The sequence below is a fragment of the Chiloscyllium plagiosum genome, chromosome 30 (assembly GCF_004010195.1).
Source record: "Chiloscyllium plagiosum isolate BGI_BamShark_2017 chromosome 30, ASM401019v2, whole genome shotgun sequence".
Lineage (NCBI taxonomy): Eukaryota > Metazoa > Chordata > Chondrichthyes > Orectolobiformes > Hemiscylliidae > Chiloscyllium > Chiloscyllium plagiosum.
The window spans coordinates 44,198,270-44,218,404 of NC_057739.1; the positions used below are offsets into that span (position 1 = coordinate 44,198,270).

The 20,135-nt window shown below is 39.3% G+C and overlaps 1 protein-coding gene across 10 annotated transcripts in view; it reads left to right on the top strand.

Moving 5' to 3' along the window:
- The first annotated feature begins 10,144 nt into the window (after positions 1 to 10,144).
- sptan1 (spectrin alpha, non-erythrocytic 1) overlaps positions 10,145 to 20,135 on the top strand; it is a 105,790-nt gene continuing 95,799 nt past the window's right edge. For 9 of the 10 annotated variants that reach the window (XM_043720580.1, XM_043720586.1, XM_043720588.1 and 6 more), the window contains exon 1: positions 13,172 to 13,219. In XM_043720580.1, the coding sequence (XP_043576515.1) occupies positions 13,187 to 13,219 (33 nt within the window). In that variant the 5' untranslated portion in view covers positions 13,172 to 13,186. Of the gene's footprint in view, positions 10,246 to 13,171; positions 13,220 to 20,135 lie in introns of those variants that run through there. The other variant, XM_043720583.1, reaches the window with a different exon arrangement.

Below are 20,135 nucleotides of genomic sequence, written 5' to 3' on the forward strand. Positions count from 1 at the left end.
GAAAGCGAATGCAGTGTTGTCTCTTATCTCAAGAGGGTTGGAATATAAAGCAGAGATGTACTACTAAGACTTTATAAAGCTCTGGTTAGGCCCCATTTGGAGTACTTTGTCCAGTTTTGGTCCCCACACCTCAGGAAGGACATACTGGCACTGGAACGTGTCCAGCGGAGATTCACACGGATGATCCCTGGAATGACAGGTCTAACATATGAGGAACGGCTGAGGATACTGGGATTGTATTCGTTGGAGTTTAGAAGATTAAGGGGAGACTTAATAGAGACGTACAAAATAATACATGGCGAGGAGACTAGGACCCGTGGACACAGCCTTAGAATTAGAGGGGGTCATTTCAGAACAGAAATGCGGAGGCATTTCTTCAGCCAGAGAGTGGTGGGCCTGTGGAATTCATTGCCACGGAGTGCAGTGGAAGCCGGGACGCTAAATGTCTTCAAGGCCGAGATTGATAGATTCTTGTTGTCTCGAGGAATTAAGGGCTACGGGGAGAACGCTGGTAAGTGGAGCTGAAATGCGCATCAGCCATGATTGAATGGCGGAGTGGACTCGATGGGCCGAATGGCCTTACTTCCATTCCTATGTCTTATGGTCTTATAAATTTTACAGTCTTGGCAACATGCTCATAAATTTCCTCTCGTTCAACTCATCCTTTCTATAATGAGGTGACCAGACACAGTACTCGTGTTGTGGCACAATTCATGATTTGTACAGTTCAGTATAACCTCCCTACATGTGTTTTCTATACTTGGCTAATGAAGGATTTTTCATAAGATTATAAAACATAGGAGTAGAATTAGGCCATTTGGCCCACTGGGTCTGTTCCACAATTTGATCATGACTGATATGTTTCTCAACCCAATTCTCCTGCATCCTTCCTGTAACCTTCAATCTCCTTACTAATCAAGAACCTATCTATTTCTGACCTAAATATACTTAATGACTTGGCCTCCACAGCCTACAGCTGCACTGAGTTCCACAAATTCATCACCCCAAGAGAGTTGCAATGTTTAAAAGGGGTTGGGTAAGTTCGTGAATAGGAAATGTTTGGAGGGATATGGGTCAAATGCAGGAGGTGGAACTAGTTTAGTTTAGGAATTTGGTTGGTGTCTGGTTGAACCGAAGGGTCTGTTTCCATTTTGTGAGACTCTATGACTAAGTAAAGTTATGGAGATATACAGAATGGAAATGTACCATTCAGTTCAACTCATCCATGCCGACCAGATTCCTAAATAAATCTTGTCCCATTTGCCAGCATTTGTCCCATGTCCTTTTAAACCCTTCCTATTCATATACGCATCCAGATGCCTTTTAAATGTTGTCATTGTACCAGCCTCCACTGATTCTTCTGGCATCTCATTCCATACACGCAACACCCTTTGTGTGAAAAAAATGCCTTTCAGATCCCTTTTAAATCTTTCCCCTCTCATCTTAAATTGGTGCATGCTAGTTTTGGACTCCCCACCTCAGGGAAAAGACCTTGTCTATGTACCTTATCCCTGCCTCTCATGATTTTATAAACTTCTATGAGATCATCTGTCAGCCTCTGATGCTCCAGGGAAAATAGCCCAAGCCTCTTCCGCCTCTTCCTATTGCTCAAATGCTCCAACCCTGGCAACATCCTTGTAAATCTTTTCTGAACCCTTTCAAGTTTCAAAACATTCTTCCTATAACAGGGAGACCAGAATTGCGCACAGTAATCCAATAGTGACCTACCCAATGTCCTGTACTGCCACAACTTGACCTTCCAACTCCTATGCTTAATGCACTGACCAATAAAGACAAGCTAAACCGAACACTTTCTTCACTATCCACCTGCAATTCCACTTGCAAGGAGTTATGAACCTGCACTCCAAGGTCTCTTTGTTCAGCCACACTCCCCAGGATCTTGCCATTAAGCCTGATTTGTCCTGCTCTGATTTGCTTTTCCAAAATGCAGCAGCTTACATTTATCTAAATTAAACTCCATCTGCCACTCCTTGGCCCGTTGGCTGATCTGATGAGCTTTCTACTCAGTTTGGAACCTATCTCTCATGCTCTACGTCTATAACCTCTTGATCAGGACTGTCCAATAAGGGTTAACATCTTTGCAATGGCGATGGCAATCCCCTTCAACATTTTATATACCTCAACAGATACCCCCTCATCCTTCTAAACTTCACTAAATACAGATCCAGAGTCCTTAACCACTTCTCATGACAAGTCTTTTATCCCTGTGATCATTCTGTAAATCTCCTCTAGACCCCCTCCTCCAACACCAGCTATACACCAGATATTCTTCATAGGAATTGGAGTAAGCATTAAGCCCTTTGAGTGCACTCTGCCATTTAACGTGACCATAGCTGATCTTATCCTGATCTCAACTCCATTTTCCTGTGTGCTTCCCATAACCTTTTACTTTTTATCAGAAGCCTATTTCTTTCTTCAATCTGTTGATTGATTCTGGCTTCTCTGCACTTTGGGGCAGTGAGCTCCACAGATTCACAGTCCTGTGATAGAAGTAATCTCTCCTTATTTCAGTTTTAAACCTACTTCCTCACACTCAAATTTATGACCTCTTGTTTGAGACTGTCCCACAAGGAGGAACATCTGTTCAACAATCCACCTTATCCTGTTTAGCATTTTATATTCCTCATCAGATTCCCCCCTCATTCTTCTGAACTCAGAACTTCCTTAGATATAGGGACCAAAACTGCTCTCAATATTCCAAATGCAATTTGACTAGAGCCTTACAACCTCAGCAATACATCTCTGCCCTTGTATTCTAGCCCTTTTGAAATGAATGCGAGCATTGTATTTGCCTTCCTAACTGCCAACTGAACCTGAATGTTAAACCTTGACTATCCTCAACCATGACTCCGAAGTCCTTTTGTACTTCAAATTTTCATAACCTTTCCCCATTTAGAAAATAGTCCATGCCTCTATTCTTCCTACCAAAATTTGCAAAACCTCACTTTTTCTCACATTATATTCCATCCGCCACTTCTTTGCCCACTCTCTTAGGTCAAAGTCCTTATGTAGCCTCCCCACTTCCTCAACGCTACCTGTCCCTCCCTCATCTTTGTGTAATCTACAGACTTAGCAACAGTGCCCTCAGTTCCTTCATCCAGATTGTTAATGTATAACCTGAATAGTTGTGGTCCTAACATGGACCCCGAAGAACTCCAATCGTCACTGGCTGCCATCCTGATAAAGATCCATTTATCCCCAATCTCTGCCTTCTATCAGTCAGCCAACTCTTTATGTAAGTACCTTGCCCCCAACACTGTGGGCTCTTAGTTAGCAGCCTCCTATGCAGTACTTTGTCAAAGGCCTTAAATCCAAATAGGTCACGTCTACTGGCTCTCTTTCTCTAACTTGATCATTACTTCCGCAAAAAATTCTAATTCTACATCACCTTAGCCACCTTATCAACGCATCGTGCTACCTTCAGCTTCCGGTCACTTAGTTCCTCTGTACCTCTCGGTATTTTACAGCAAATTGATTGAGAAAGTCTTAATATGTACAAGCAACTCTTGCAAATAAAGGAAGGAAATGCATGAGATTGGGAATAGTAGTTATTTCTTGATAAGGCAGTTAAGAAACTGAATTTAGGGGTAATAGAAACTGCACTTGCTAAATTGCAATTTCATTTGTCTCAGAAATGGGCAGGTTGCTACTAAAAACTACACAAAGAATTTGATCCTCTTAATAATAGCTCTATTCCAACATCAGTACCAAAGAAAATGCTGAGTAAAGCTTTGAAATATTGCCAAATGAATGATTAAAATGTAAACTGCATTCCCCAAAGGCGGTTGCTTGGTGGAGCAGAGATATTATGGCCTCTGCAGCTATTTGGTGCAGTGTGCACAATCCACAGGGGAGTGGGATGTTTAAAGGAAATTCTTCAAACACTGCATATAGTTAGTTCTTTTTAAAGGGGAAATACACTTAACCAGTCATTTATCTCTAAATGTTCAGAAGCATCCCTTCTGTTGTCACTTGCATTTAAACATGTTCAAGTGACTAAAAGTCATTTTGATGTAGAAATTTGGTAAAGTCCTTTTTGTCATTCCTTTTCTCCCTCAGCACTCCCATCTGAATGACCATTCTTCATATGTTCACCTTGTAGACAATTCTTGTAGGTATTTTAAGTGCTGGGATGAGAGAATATTGTACAAGATGGGCTTCATTTTATTGTCCTGAAAACTATCCTGGAAGATTAACCTATGTTAAAGGTGCTATATAAATGTCAGTTGTTCATCTGGTATTTGTGCGTCAGTGCATTCCAGAGTAGTGCTGAATAGCAAACAAGTGGAAATCTTGTCTGATATCCCCGTTTCAATTTGTTACCCATTGGCAAATCAATTAATTTCAATACCCAAAAATAGGACATCCCTGATCACCATGGGTTAGGTACTTGCCATTGACTATTCAGGGAGCTATATTTTCCCCTTCAAACATAAGTAAGGCCATGAGAGAGAAAGGAATAGAAGGTAATTCTGTTATTAGAAGAAGCAATGGAGAGTTTTATGTGGAACATAAATGCAGTCATAAGGTATAAGAATCAAAAGATATGTTTTTGTGCTGATGACGCAATTTGGTATGATACAATATTTCAGCCATATACTTTTTGTATAGTATATTGTTGACTAACACACCATGGGTAATTTCAGTAAATATTTAACTTCAGCCCAATGTAGACCGTTTATCATATATTGTTTGTCAGCTGCTTCTCATAGATGATTCTTATCTTTGAGTTCTGAGTTTGAGATCCACTCCAAAACTTAGTGCACATAATCTGGACTAATGTACCTGTGCAATATTGCAGGCAGAGTGATTGTACTTTCTTTTGAATGAGATGCTAAACGGGCCAACTTCCTGTTCAGGTTAGTTCAACAGCTCTCACAGTATTTGCCAAAGATCACAAGTTCATCCAGGATGTTAGCCAATATTTATTCCTCAACCCAAATCAGAGATCGCATCTTTGGGTCGAAACATTAACCTGAGATCCTGTCTACCTTCTCAGGTGATGTAAGAGATATCTTTGTGCTATTTTAAAAGAAGAGCAGGCAAACTGTCCTTCGTGTCCTGGCCAGTAATTTAGTTGGGGGAGTAATTAATTGCATTTGCCTTAAATCAAAACAAAATGTCCTATCATCATCAGCCAATTTAATAGTTGAAAGATCAAGAAGTTGAATTTTTCTTCAAATTCTTGGAGCTCCTCCATGAGAATTCCTGATCAGAATACATTTTATCAGGAAATGATTTACCTGAATGCAACCAAGATGAAAGTGTTGTCATACTTGATACAACAAACAGCATGTCTGGACTATTTCAGTGACCTAACTAGGTGTTGGTGAGACCAGTTTTTGCATACTTGTGTATTATTTTGGCCTTTTGGAAACTGAATGGGTAGTACGGCAAAGAGATCTAAGAAGGCAAAAGTGAGGACTGCAGATGCTGGAAACCAGAGTTTAGATTAGAGTGGTGCTAGAAAAGCACAGCAGGTTAGGTAGCATCCGAGGAGCAGGGAAATCAACGTTTCGAAGGGCTTTTGCCCGAAGCATCGATTTTCCTGCTCCTCGGCTGCTGCCCTGAAAATCGATGTTTCAGGCAAAAGCCCTTCGAAACGTCAATTTCCCTGCTCCTCGGATGCTGCCTGACCTGCCGTGCATTTCCAGCACCACTCTAATCTAAAAAGAGACCTAAGAATCCTAGTGACCAAATAATTACCATAGAATGGCTGCAGCCATAAGATTGTTGTTATGTGTGCTTTGTGTAAGAGGAAACTTTCAAGGGGTACCATTAACAGCATTACAGGTCAGCTGCGATCACTAAACTAGATTGTAGGAATGTTATCATGTTGCTGTTTGTGAGATCTAATCATGCATAAGTTGGCTGATGCATTTCTTTTGTTGCAACGGGCTTCAAAGGCACTCTATTGGCTGTAAAATTCTTTGTAATGTTTTGAGGTACATGGACATAAGAAAGAGGGGCAAGAGTAGATCATATGGTCCCTCTTTGCCTGTTTGATTCCTTTCTGTTCAATTGTGGCTTATCTTGTGCCTCCTCCACTTTTCTGCCTGGAGCTCATTTCTTTTGATTCTTCAAGGAGTCAATGATCAGTCTATTCTAATCTTAGTAGTTTCAACAATGGAGCATCAACAATTCTCTGGGGGGGGGGGGGGGTAGTTATTCATAACCTTCTAAGTGAAAAGATTTCGCCTCATGTCAGTTCTAAATAATCTAACCTTTATCTTATAGTGTCTCCATGCTTTAGATTGTCTAGCTGACAGAAACAGCATTAATATTGTTAAGCCGCTTCAGAATCTTGAGCATTTCAAGACTATTTTCTCTCATTCTTCTGAACTCAAGGCTCAATTTACTCGTTCTCTTTCCTCATAGCAACTTCTCATCATCTTGTCTACTGGGTGCTTGTCCTGAATTTTCGAGTGAATACCATGTAGGAACCCTGTCCCATCAAGGCCAGCAGAGTTTAAGAGGAATTCCACCACATTCTCTCTGGGCAATCTGGCCTTCCCAGTCAAAAATAGAAATTGCTGGAAAAGCTCAGAACATCTGGCAGCATCTCTGGAGAGAAAGCAGAGTTAACATTTCCAGTCTGGTACTGGAATGTTTTGAAGAAGGGTAATCTGACATGAAATGTTAACTTCTTTGTTCTTTGTTTTATTCCTATGACCTTACCAGTGTCAAACATCCTCAAGATTCTTTATATATTCACTCTTAATTAAGGGATACGGGGAGAGTGTGGGTAAGTGATATTGAAATGCCCCTCAGCCATGGTTGAATGGCAAAGTAGACTCGATGGGCTGAATGGCCTTACTTCCACTCCAATTTCTTATGGTCTTAACTTCTCTTGTTTATATGGTGAGTCCACTTGAATTTATGGTCAATGGTAAACCCCCATGATGTTAATAATAGGGGACTCAGTGATGGGATGTGGCTGGCTGTTTTTTATTGGCCATCCCTTGTGGCCCTTGAGAAGATGGTGATGAACTGCCTTTTTGAATCACTGCAATCTATGTTCCTTTAGGAAGACCCATAATGTTGTTAGGGAAGGAATTCTAAGATTTTGATCCAGCAACAGTGAAGGAGTGGTGATATATTTCCAAGTTAGGGTGGTGAGTAACCTGGAGGGGAATTTGCAGGTTGTGATGTTCCCGTGTATCTGCTGTCCTTGGTCTTGTAGAAGGAAGTGGTCACGGATTTGGAACATACTGGATCTTTGGTGAATTTCTGCAGCTTCTACCAAGTCTCGGTGGTGGAGGGAGTGAATATTTGTGGATGTTGTGTCAATCAAGTGGACTGCTTTGTCCTGAAAGGCGTTGAGTGTCTTGAGTGTTGTTGGAGCTGCTCTAACAAGTAAGTTCACCACACTCCTGACTTTGCCTTGTGGATCATGGAGAGGTTCTGGGGAGTTGGGAGGTGAGTTGCTCACTGCAGTATTCCTACCCTTTCAATTAAGGGATACGGGGAGAGTGCAGGTAAGTGATATTGAAATGCCCATCAGCCATGATTGAATGGCAGAATAGACTCGATGGGCTTACTTCCACTCCAATTTCTTATGGTCTTAACTTCTCTTGTTTATATGGTGAGTCCACTTGAATTTCTGGTCAATGGTAAACCCCCATGATAATAATAGGGGACTCAGTGATGGTAACACATTGAATGTGACGGATGTTCATTTGTGTACTGCAAATGCTACTTGTCACTTGTCAGCTCAAGCCTGGATATTTTCCAGATCTTGTTACATTTGAATAGGATTGCATCAGTATCGGAGTAATCATGAACATTGTGCAATCATTGGCAAGCATCCCCCACTTCTGACCTTACATTGAAGAGAAGGTAATTGATGAAGTAGGTGAAGATAGTTGGGCCTAGGACATGAACCTACATAACTCCTGCAACGATGTCCTGGAGCTGAGATGACTGACCTCCAACAATCACAGCCATCTTTTTATGTGCCAGGTATGGTTTCCACCAGTGAACCAATAGCCCCTGATTCCTATTAATTCCAGTTGTGCTAGGGCTCCTTGATGCCACACTTGGTCAAATGCTGCCTTGATGTCAAGGGCTGTCAGTCTCACCTCACTTCTAGAATTCAGCTCTTTTGTCCATGTTTGAACCAAAGCTGTAATGAGCATATAGAAATAAACTTGCTTAAAGGCATCACGTAATGAATTACAGGCATATCAATTAAAAGGCCCTCAAAACTGTTCTGCCATTCAATAAGATCTTCCATCCACATCTTTGATGTGGCACGTGACTAAATGCCTTCTGTAAATCTAAGCACAGTGTATTCACTGATTTACTGGGATGCTACCTGGACTGGAAGTTTTCAGTTGTAAGGAGAGGCTGGATAGGCTGAGATGTTTTTTCCCCTGGACCATAGGAGACTGAGGGAACACCTTATAGAAATCTATAAAATCATGAGAGGCAAGGTAGATAGCCAACAGCTTTTCCCCATGTTAGGGGAGTCTAAAACTAGAAAGCATAGGTTTAACATGAGAGGGGAGAGATACAAAAGGATCCATGGGGCAATTTTTTCACAAAGAAGGTGGTTAGTGGAATGGGCTGCCAGAGGTAGTGGTGGTTGTGAGTGCAATTTTGTCATTTAAGAAACATTTGGACAGGTACGTGGATGTATGGAGGGATATGGACCAAACACAGGTAAATGGGACTAGATTAATTGTGAAAAGTGCGCGGCATGAACAAGTCAAATACAACATGTGGGATACTCTTTGGAGGGTCGGTGCAAACTGGATGGGCTGAATGGTCTCTCCCTCACTAGGGATTGGTAGATTCCATGCTGTAAACCTCTGACTCCTTGACGATATCCAGTAGTTTTCTTTTATCTATTGTACATATTACTATCTCAAAGAACTCTAATAAATTGGTTAAACATTATTTCCTTTTTACAAAACCATGTTGACTTTGAACTTTTCCAAGTGTCCTGAAGTATGCCTTTAATAAAAGCTTCCAGCATCTTCCCTATGATTGATGTTGAATTAAGTGGCCTGTAATTTCCTATTTTCTGTCTCTGCCACTTTTGAATAAAATTCACTGTTTTCCAATCTAATGGAATCTTTCATAAATATAGGGCATTTTGGAAAATTAAAAGCAATGCACCACTGTCTCCCTAGCCACATATTTTAGGATCTGAGGATGAATTCCATCAGAACCCTGGGACTTATCAGCTTGCAGTTTCAACAAGTTGCTCAGTAGGGCGATTGTAATTTTCTTGAGTTCCTCCCTCCCTTTCCCTTATTTACAACTACTTCTGGAATGTATCTCCTTTTATTTTCCGTTATTAATTCCTGGACTCACTTTCTATACAGTGCATGCTCACTAACTTTTGAATGCCCAGCTAGAATCTCTTATTTTGTTTTTATGTTCACACCTAACTTTCTCTCTTTGTTTGTCAGTCTTTGAATCTTCTGATCGGCTACATACATTGCGCAATGACATGCTTTTTTTTGTCAAGTTCAATTTTAAATTAGATTTTATTGCCAAGTGTACCTGAGTACAGGGTGGCACAGTGGCTAAGTGGTTAGCACTGCTGCCTCAAAGCACCAAGGACTCAGGTTTTATTCCACCCTTGGCTGACTGTCCTTGTGGAGTTTGCACTTTCTCCCTGTATCTGTGTGGGTTTCATCTGGGTACTCCAGTTTCCTCCCACAGTCTAAAGATGCGCAGGTTGTGGTGGATTGGCCCATAGTGTCCTGGGATCTGCAGGTCAGGTGGATTGGCCGTGCTAAATTGTCACATAGGGTCCAGGGATGTGCGGGCTAGGTGGATTAGCCATGGTAAATGCAGGTTTGCAGGGATAGGGTGGAACCTTGGTATATGTGGGATATCCTTCGGAGGGTCGGTGCAAACTGGATGGGCCGAATGGTGTCTCCCCTCCCTGTAGGGATTGGTGGGTTCCATGAAGCCGCCGAAAGAGCGTCCAGGAGGTGTACGGAATTCTCCGAAGCGGCCGAGTCACTCGTTAGATGGAGCCGGGAATTGCCGAGGTTGGCGTCGCGCCCGGAAGACGGAGAGTGCCGAAGGTGTGGTGACGGAACGACCCGAAGGTGTCCCCCGCGACGGAAAGCGCCGAAACAGCTCGGGTTTGTTCGTTTCCTTGCTGCAGAGCAGTGACATCATCGTCGCGGACGGTAAAAAAAGGCCGGTGCGAGCTGGGAGCGAGAGAGTCTGCAGCGATCAGCGAGTCGTCGACAACCTTCGGTATGTTTCATAGTTATCTGGAAATATCCCCTAACATTTTCGTCAGGTCAAAAAAAACCAAACGAACAAGACATCTGTTTGAAGGCCGCATCTTTCATTCAAACGGGCACATATTTTTGCCGCGTTTTAAATTTTGACTGTATTTGTTAAAAATTAAAATGTTTAAAATGAGGAAACTGTGAAGTCAAATAATTGTAATATATATTTTTCTTGAGGGCTAAGTTGAAAGGGTTCCAGTTGAAGTCGGTTATGTTTTTCGGGCGTTGACGCCCGTCTGAGGAGAGCGAAGGAATGTTAATATATATGTTTTTGATCAATGATTATACAGTATATCTCAATTTTAAATGAAATATTTTTAAAGAAACATATCTAAACTTTAAAAATGTAGATTTTTTTTTCCTCATTGCGCATTTTTATTTCACTCCGTGCATTCACAGACACTGCTGCAACATCTTTGAATTCTGTTAGGTATGATTTTTCTCAGGTTTATTTTTGTGTTTTCAACCACAATGGACCTTAAAATGGCTGCGGGGGAGGGTTTCCTGCGGCTGTGACCACAACAAGGTCAGACAAAATCATCTTTTATATTAAAATATTAATTCTGTGAGGAATCGGTCCTGAGGCTGGCTTGCCTTTTGCTCTGCATTGGGTTTCATCCCAGGGCAAGGGGAAAAGTTTAATCCTCTCTTAACTTGGTTTGAAAATTGTGGGGTGGGGGGGTAGGTTGAGTGATTTGGGGAGTGCAGAACCTGTCAGCAATACAGTAAATAGACTCAGAATTATGGGGTGGGGACTTCTGTTAGTTGCTGAAAAGTTGTACAGAAATGGCCATGAATTATTAAACATATTGGCATTTTGTGGGCTATATTAAAATTTTCCAAAATAATGAGAAAATTGCTGTGTAATATAATTATTGGGGTGTTATAGGTAATATCCAAAAAGCTTTTATTGAAAGAATGTCATCTGCAGAAAATCATGATTCAAGACATGTCTAATTTATTAATGTGGTAATTGATACTTGGAAGAAATTCTCTTTCCATAGTAACAGATGTCAGGGCATTTTTTTTTTAGCAACTGTTGCAGAAAGGAACATATTAAAAAGGAAAATGCTTTACTTATAGACCCTTAAAATTTGAGAGGTGAAAGCTGGGTGGGGCTGAGGATGATGAATTATCGTATAAATAATGTTCAAGAATTGAGGTAGATGAGGCATGTTTTTGGTTTATGGCTGATGTCCCCCCACCACCAGTCCAGTCTGACAGATGTATGTATGTATTCTGGTTTTCTGTGGATTCATGTTAGGTTAAATTTATGGTATTTCTATTCTATTAAGGATTCCCTTGTCGTAACTGATGTAATTGTTTTGAATTGTGCTTTTAAATTATGTAAATACTTTCTTTGATCTCCTGGATTTTTGATTAAGCAAATTGTCATCACTTTCCATGTCCAATCCTGTACATAGTGCTAATTGTATCTACAGCTTAATAATCTGTAGAGAGATCAGGCCTGAATATTTTAAATCTAATTATTGTGATGCAATCACAATGAATTGCTGATGCGTGACGTGACATGAAATATTGGCTCATTCTTTATGGATCATTTCATGGATGGATCAATCTGACTTAGATTTGACCGAGTGTAGCAAATGTGAATGTAACAGAAGCTAGAGAGTTCAAACAATTTTGTGCAATTCAGTTATCAACCAGGAAACCTTCAAAAATTTAGAGAAAAATGCTGGAGAAACAGCAGATCTGGCAGTATGTGTAGGGTGAAAACTGAGAATGTTTTGAGTCCAGTGACCCTTTAATTAATGGACATAGAGTTTATGAAAAAAATAATCTGCCTGTTCTTATTTTAGAAAGGTATATTGCTTTCAGGACTTAGTATTTAAATTATGCATATCTCAGATGTGTAGGAAGGAGACTATTTATGGTCAAGGTGACAGATTGTAAAATCGTGAAAAGTCCAAAGAGCACTGTAAAGAATGTCATTTGGTAATTACACAATTCAAATTTAAGATATGCATGCTATGTGACATGATTTTGATTTTAATCTAAAAATCTAATTTACATAATTCAAATCTTGCAATGGACTTTTTTCTGTTTCAGAATTTGGTACTCTTTTAATTCTTATAATATTAGTATATTGCAGTTATGGATCATCATTGGTCTGTAATGTAAATTTTATTTCTCATCACACCTGCTGCCTGACCTGAGTATTTTTAAGCTCTTTCTGTTCTATTACAGATTTTCAGCATCTGTATGTTTTGCTTTTGTGTGGGACAAAGTTTGATTTTAATAAGACCTCCTTGTATTGGAGGAGTTGTAATTTACTGTATTGTGAGTTTTTTTTTAAGAATATCCTTCTAAACTGACAACTGTTTTTGAAGACTTTGAGGGAAAAAATTAATCACTTGGAAGTTGGAAGGAAATTTTGCAGTGAAATGTTTGGTGTACTGCGTCACTGAAAAATTGTGCAGTGCTCAAATGAGTTCAGGGTGGGGTTGATTTTTTTTTAATGTTATAGCTGTCGTGATAGGAAATCATTTGAATATCAGCTTTCAGTTTATAAAAAAAACATGCTGTTTTGAATAAATCAATGAAAGCCTTTCTTTTTGAACAAAAGTACTTTTAGTCTATTAATTGCACTGGATGATTTCATGGGAGAAATCAGAACTGCATTAATCTGGATTGCTAATCCGGATGTGGAGTGTGGTTTGGGATGTTTGTTTGAACTTCAGTTACAATATTCCAAAATGTGAGGAAGGCAGCTGTTGTATTTTAGTGATGCAGCTCAGGTAGATTAACTCTAAAGAATTTGGCAATGCAAAATTAAGTCTAAACCTTATTATTTTGTCTGATTTTTCTTTAGGATTTGCTTTGTGTGAATTGCTTCTCAGTTATATAGTATCTAGTTTATTTATCAAACACCACCATACAACATGTCATCATCGTTCCGCAAAATCAAACTGCAGGTATTATGTTTGTGTGAAACATGTGCTGTGTAGTTGCTTGCATTTACCAGTACTTACCCATGTGTGCTACATATTGTAATGGGAATGTGACTCAGAGTGCAATGTCCTGGATGGTGCATGATGGTATGCCTTATAATCCCCAATTTCTGGAGATGTGACTGATTTTACTGAATGTTAATGATTTGGAAACACACTTTGGACCCTGTTTGCGCTGAGAACTTGCCTTTTGACTGCCTTTTACTTTTAACTAGTTAGCGTTTGTAACTGATAAATTCTCCATTAGAGTTCTGTCATCATAAATAATAATAGCAATTTGTATATTTTTGAAAGATTGGTTTCCATATAACAGCAGTGTATCAAAGTTCAAGTTTGCCCAAGATCTTAGTGATGTTTAAAACTTTTGTCTGTTAATATTTCATTTTGTCTGCAGTATTTTGGACAGTATTATAAAAGTTTCAACTCTCAATAAAATTAGATAAGTAATATTTGTTTGTGGAAACAAATGCACTAAATTCTGTGCATTAAAGTTGATTTGCAGTTGCATTCGTTTTCCATTTTGAGCTTTTAATAGCTGGCATGGGCTGAAACATTCAGCAAATAAATAGTTACTCCTGCCATGTTAGTGTGCTTAAGCTTCATCTTTTATTCTAAAATATTTAAAAAACAACTTGGACAGAATGCTGTACACATGAGAGCAATTCAGCTGAATGTCAGTGTTGGAATATCTGTCCCACACCCATTTGGCTTATTGCAAAGTTGCTTAGTTCTAATCTCTTAGGTCAGTTTTGGTTCTCTGCCTTCACATTGTACATTTTAAAAAATTCACTTTTTTAAGAAGCTATCACTCTTTGCGTTGCGGTTCATGAAAGACAAGTGCATGCTTTCTGTCTGAATTCTTCCTGAAGTTTTGATGTTTGGCAATACAATGAAAAGCATGAATTATGTTTGTCTTTCTAATTTGTTTTTTTGTCTTCTCCGGTCTTTGGAAATATGTTGCAGCCTCTGTACAGCTAACCCCTGTTTATGGTTTTTAAAAAATGCAACAGAGAGATTATATCAGTACTTGCCCAACACTCTCAATTTCCTCAATGGAGGGCCGCACTCTCTCAGAATCTCGACCTCACTGCCCTGTGGCTGAACTACCCCCCCTGACTCTGCCGAGGACATGCAGGTCCTGGGCCGCCTTCATTGCCACTCCCTTTTCACCCAGTGCCTGGAGGAAGAATGCCTCACCTTCTGCCTTGGGACCCTCCAACCCCATGGCATCAATGTGGATTTCACCAGTTTCTTCATTTCCCCTCCCCCCACCTTACCCCAGTTCCAACCTTCCAGCTCAGCACTGTTCTTGTGACCTGTCTCATCTCTCTATGTTCCTTTCCCACCTATCCGCTCCACCCTCCCCTCCAACCTATCACCTTTACCCCCAACTCCATCCATCTATTGCATTCCCAACCTTCACACGCCCCAGCCCCACCCCCTCCCACTTATCACTCCACTCCGAGGCTCCCAGCCTCATTCCTAATGAAGGAGTTATGCCCGAAATATCGAGATTTTTTTTTCTTTTTTTTCCTGCTCCTCGGGTGCTGCCTGACCTGCTGTGCTTCTCCAGCACCACACTCTTGACTCTCAAATTCCATTTGTATCTCACATTCAGTTGAATTTTCCCCTCGTATATTTTTACATACAATTACTTGTGATTTGGCATAAAAGAGATTTATAAGCATGGAACACAAATCCTTAATAAAGATCCTGTAGCTTGGTGTTTTTGATAATTTTAAGTAATTAAATTTTATTAAAGTGGTTCTGACCCAATGAAAATGGTAGAAATTTGCCAATAACAGGATTGTTAGTGGCTTAAGAGAATGGTGCTTGTTTGAAGGGTGAAAGTGATACTTGTTTTGCAGTAGCTTTGAGTTACAACTTAATCATCTTTGGATATACGTGGATTTTTTACATCAACAAAATATCTGTGTAAACATACCATGACACTTAAGTAATGTGTTAATACATTTTAATTTCTTTAGAAATTTCAAATAATTTAAACATGATTTTTCTACACACCGGGCACAAGCCTCTAATTATAACTGTCTTACCTATCATTATTTGAGTGATTAAAATACAATGCATGGTTTTATCACTTTTGCCTTGTTAAATAGAGTAATAATGTATTTTGTAGTGGAATTGAAAAGATCTGACTGGGGTAAGATATTAAGAAGGCATTGGCCAAAACAAATTCTGTTATATAACTAGGAAGCAATCCCTGAAGAAAAATTGTGCCAAACCTTACAAGAGTAAATTTAGAAAACAATTCTACATATATGGTGTTAGTAGTTTAGAATTCTGTTCTGCAGGTGGAAATTAATGCCATGTCCGAATGTTTGGGGTTGATAGATCTTTATTAATCAATGAGATATGGAACCGAGGCAAATGAATGAGAAACTGCCTGATCTGTGGACTTCTTGTTTGAAAGATGAAGCATGCTCGAGGGAACTAAATGGCCTACTTCTGTTCCCATATTCCTGTATTAATTAGTGTTATACTAATGACCTATATACTGGTTATCTATTCAAGACATTATATAAATGCATTTTTCTTTGTAATGATGTTGGAAGCAGTAGTTTTATGGAAATAGTTGGCATACTCTTCTAGGTTGAACTACTTTTGTACTGTAATAATACTGGGTGGAACTTTCTGGCAAGTGGCTGGTTTATGTTATCAGGCTGGACCAGAATGCAATGGGAATGACTGATTGCCTAGTATAATTTGCAGTTCGTACATGGTATGCTGCAGTTGTGAACCAGTTGGTTAGAGTACAACATTTGTGATCTGCCTCAGCAGGTGGCCTGTTTTGATGTTGAAAGTAGAGGACTGTGTATTTTGAAATATAGCTTTATGAACCATCTTGGCTTATTTAAGGACTGTCTTGTTCTAAGAGAGCCTGTACAATAGTTTCTATGTGCGTGTAGTGTAAAATGCTTTTCAAAGTTGATAGTTTTTAAATGTGAAGAAATAATTCATTTAGACACTTAAAAGCTGTCTCTGTATGCTTAGTGTTTCCCATAGTCTGCTTTGGGTAATGGAAGAAGAGAAGAACTATCCTTATAGCACTTGCAGTGAATATAATTGTCACCTTTTTAAACTGTCCATTTTGCTGGGTTTCAAATATACATTCTCACTGATTGCAACGTGAAGTTAATTTTAGGAATGGAATATTTGGAACCCAATGTGCTTAGCCCATTTTAATGAAATATCTGATCAGAGTTTGGCTAAGTATGAATGCTTTTCATGGTGTGTTTCATGCTGATAGATATCTTTTTGTTCTAACTGCCTGTTAAAATGCAGTAAAAGTACTGCTTGCATCAACTGATTAACAGAGATGCTGACTATGAATGTTGGAATGGAACTGTTCAAATAAGAAAAATGTCCTGTAGATGCATTGCCGTTTTTACAGATATGCGGCAAAGAAATTTTGAGTTCAATAATGGTGAACGTAGGAACTTAAAATAACATTCAATGATTTCAGAACAACTAGCAAATTTAACCTCACAGGCAAATCTTTTTTATTGTTGGACACACATTATTCTGAAGAATCTACAATTTTCCACCTACTGTCTAAGTTATGGGGGCCGCATTTTTTCTTAGCTTAGAGATAGAAATAGCCATGGGATCTTTGAATGTAATTTTTGGCATATTATTACTAATTTGCTTTGGGGGGGGATTGTGATTGATGCCCATGAAACTTCCTTTTAAAAGGATCACTTTTTAAATGTATGAAATTGCATTTGAAAACCCCAGTCAAGAGAGGCTTTATTGTATTGAATGAGTTCAGATAACCTCGAAGGCATCCTATTCCTGCATTTTGCAATACTAATTCTCATTTCTATTTTCAAAACTGGGATAATATGTAGTTCAGTGGAGCACTAATTAATGTGATATTTTAAAACAAAAAATAAATCCATTGTCCTTTTGAGTGTGTGTGTCCATGTTGCTTGGAGATGTACAATGAAAATCTGGAGCCCATCATTCTTGTCTTGTGGATACCAATGTACAAAAAGTGAAATTACATTGTAGCTAAAATTCTACTACCCTGTTTTGGGAAGTTTTGGAGATTTTTACAAAACACTGTTGAAGATTTAAATACTTGTACTCATTTGGGAGTTTAGTGCAATCATAATAATGCTAACCCCCAAGCCCCTCATGACAAAATGTTCCATTTAAGGGAGATAGCCAAATAAAGGCAACACCCACACAGACTTTCCTCATTCCAACACTTTCATCATCTGGTATTTCTCCATCACTGTTTCCAAGGAGCTGTTTTAAAAAATTCTCAAGGTCAAGGACCAGGCTCGCAGGAGAGTAGTCTGACACAGAACAAACAGCCAAGAGGCGAATCTGCTAGAATATAAGTGTTTTATTCCCCGCAGCGTCGCCACAACCAGGTCTCGTACTTACAACGGGTCTGGTTTATACTCACTCTACGTGTTACCGGAACTGGGAGCCGTCAGTTCTCGTAGAGCGGTTGCCAACAACCCACGCTCGGCGGTTAAACGTAACCCCGGAGCAGACTCACCGAACTGGAGACTTTTCCAGCTGATATACTCTTTTCCAGATATAAACATTCATGTGAACAGCAGAGCAAGGCTAAAAAACACATTCCATTCTGGTTACATACAGATAAGAAGATTCACACGGGGAGGTGTGTAATAAGATTCACATGGGACTAAGCAACACCTCCATTCCGGTTAGATTCACACATGTATTGGGACATAATTTTTAACCGTTTCACCACAGGAGCTGACTGGAAGTTGGCGAGCTACAAACTGCCTCGCTCTCACTTCATGTTCCAACATCAGCTCTGCTGCAGATGTGCACAGACCCTGATAGGAAAGCAGTGCCTAGCCCAGAGTTCAGAATTGCCAGTTTTGACTCAATCCTCAACATCAATCCTTCACATTGAATGAGTATTATCTTATAGGCATTCATATTGGACTCCTGGAGAAGTAATTAGTTGGAAATCATTAGAGGTGAGACAAAATTTTAAATCCATGAAAGTGATTGAATTGTGGTTATCTTCAAGAATGAGATGCACAAATTAAATAAATCTCTAATTTAGGAATTGAGGTACAAATTTGCAAATTTATCATATTGGACTTCCACTGTAAATTAACCCTAGGATCAGAAATGCAATGAGTATTCTCTGATTTGACACCCACCCTCACATTTTGGGTGTCTCAAACTTCAACTATAAATTCCTCACATTGGTATGATTTTTGTCAGTTAGATGGTGTGCAATATAATTTAAAACCTTTGGAGTTCTCCCTTTTATGACCTGATTCTTCACAGAAATAAGTTTCCTAATTTCCCAATTACCGATCTGTTGTTACAATGTGCAAAATGTTTTGCACGGTGACTGAATTCTGTGTGGTACTTTTAAATGGCCATTCCGTTCTCAGGTCAGGAAGAAGTTCAACGTGAATACTCCCAAATAACAATGTTCAGTTTTTTTGTAAAACCATGTGGTAACATTATTAAAATGTTCAGTTACTAGCAAACATTTGGTTGTGCTTACTGATTTTGCAGTTGAGTCATTGGTCAGCTGTCTGCTTTTGAGTATGCTATTGGGATGAGTGTATGTAAAATCTGGAGCCCATCATTCTTGTCTTGTGGAAGCTGACCCAGGATTTTCAATTATAAAAGGCTTTTGTTTCAATGAATGCTCTTCTCCTTTCTTTCTGCATGATTGTTACTGGGATATAGACAATCAGTCAATGTGTGTTGGCAGTCCTCCAGTAATTTGCTCAAATGGCCATTCTCTGTATGTTGGCCTTAACAACAAATGACAGCAGGCTGCTTAACAGAAAGAAGTATAAATTTGTGAAGTAGCCTTTTTAGCACTGAGTATTAGTTTAATTTTGCAAGCTGCCAGTGTGTGGGGAACCCCATAGTATGCTGATGATGGTTTCTGTTTGAAAGGATATTACAAATTATTGGAGAATATAACCCTTTTTGACCTTTTTTAATGACTTGCTGACTGCCCTAGGAGTGTGGGAAAGAAGAAGAGACTCTGCAGCAAACGAAAATAAAGCCATTCCATGTTAATATAATAGTAAAGATTTTAAGCCTGGAGAGAGCAGTTGATGAGCGCATTAAATAAATAGTATGTCAGGGACATGCTGCTTTTTTCAAAGTGAACGAAGGAGAAAGGAGCTGGAATCCCGCTCTTGCCCAATTAACTGCCAAATCAGCTCCTTGGGAACTTGCTAATGAGCTGGGGAAGGTTGGATGTAAATTTGGATCCCAGATTTGCAGGCTTGAAATGTAGTGCGCCTTAGTGACAACTGCTGTTGCTCTCAATCTGGAGGACCATCAAGCTATTGTAATAATAAAGCTTTTTGCCAAAAAAGGCTATGTTTGAAGCAAATATTATCTCATTTGTTGTTTATTTGGCAATTTCTCTTCATTACAAGGCTATTGACCTGCTGATTTCCCACCTGCCTCTATTTTGCAATTTTCTGCCTTTTGTGGGTTGTACTCAGCAGTCGGTTGCCATCTCCTGGTAGATGCTGCTAAATGAGCAGTGATCTTTTTCTCCAACTCATTTTAGATGATCTGCATTAGAAGATGACAGTATGTCAGCAACAAAGGCTAGATGTAGGTTAGAAACTGGAAATAATTGGAGTGTCTGGCTCCGATTTTCTGTTTGAATATTTTTGAAGGGATTGTTTACAAAACAAATTTTAAAAAAAATTGGACTGCAATCTGAATTGCTGTTACTGAACCCTTTTTATAAATTCTGTCCTTTGCCTTTTCTTTTGGAATTGAGGTTTCTTTTAGCCATTTGCAATGACTATTACAATAAGATGCAAGAACAAGGAAACATATGTTAACTAAAATGATGTATTTCTGTTAATAAAGC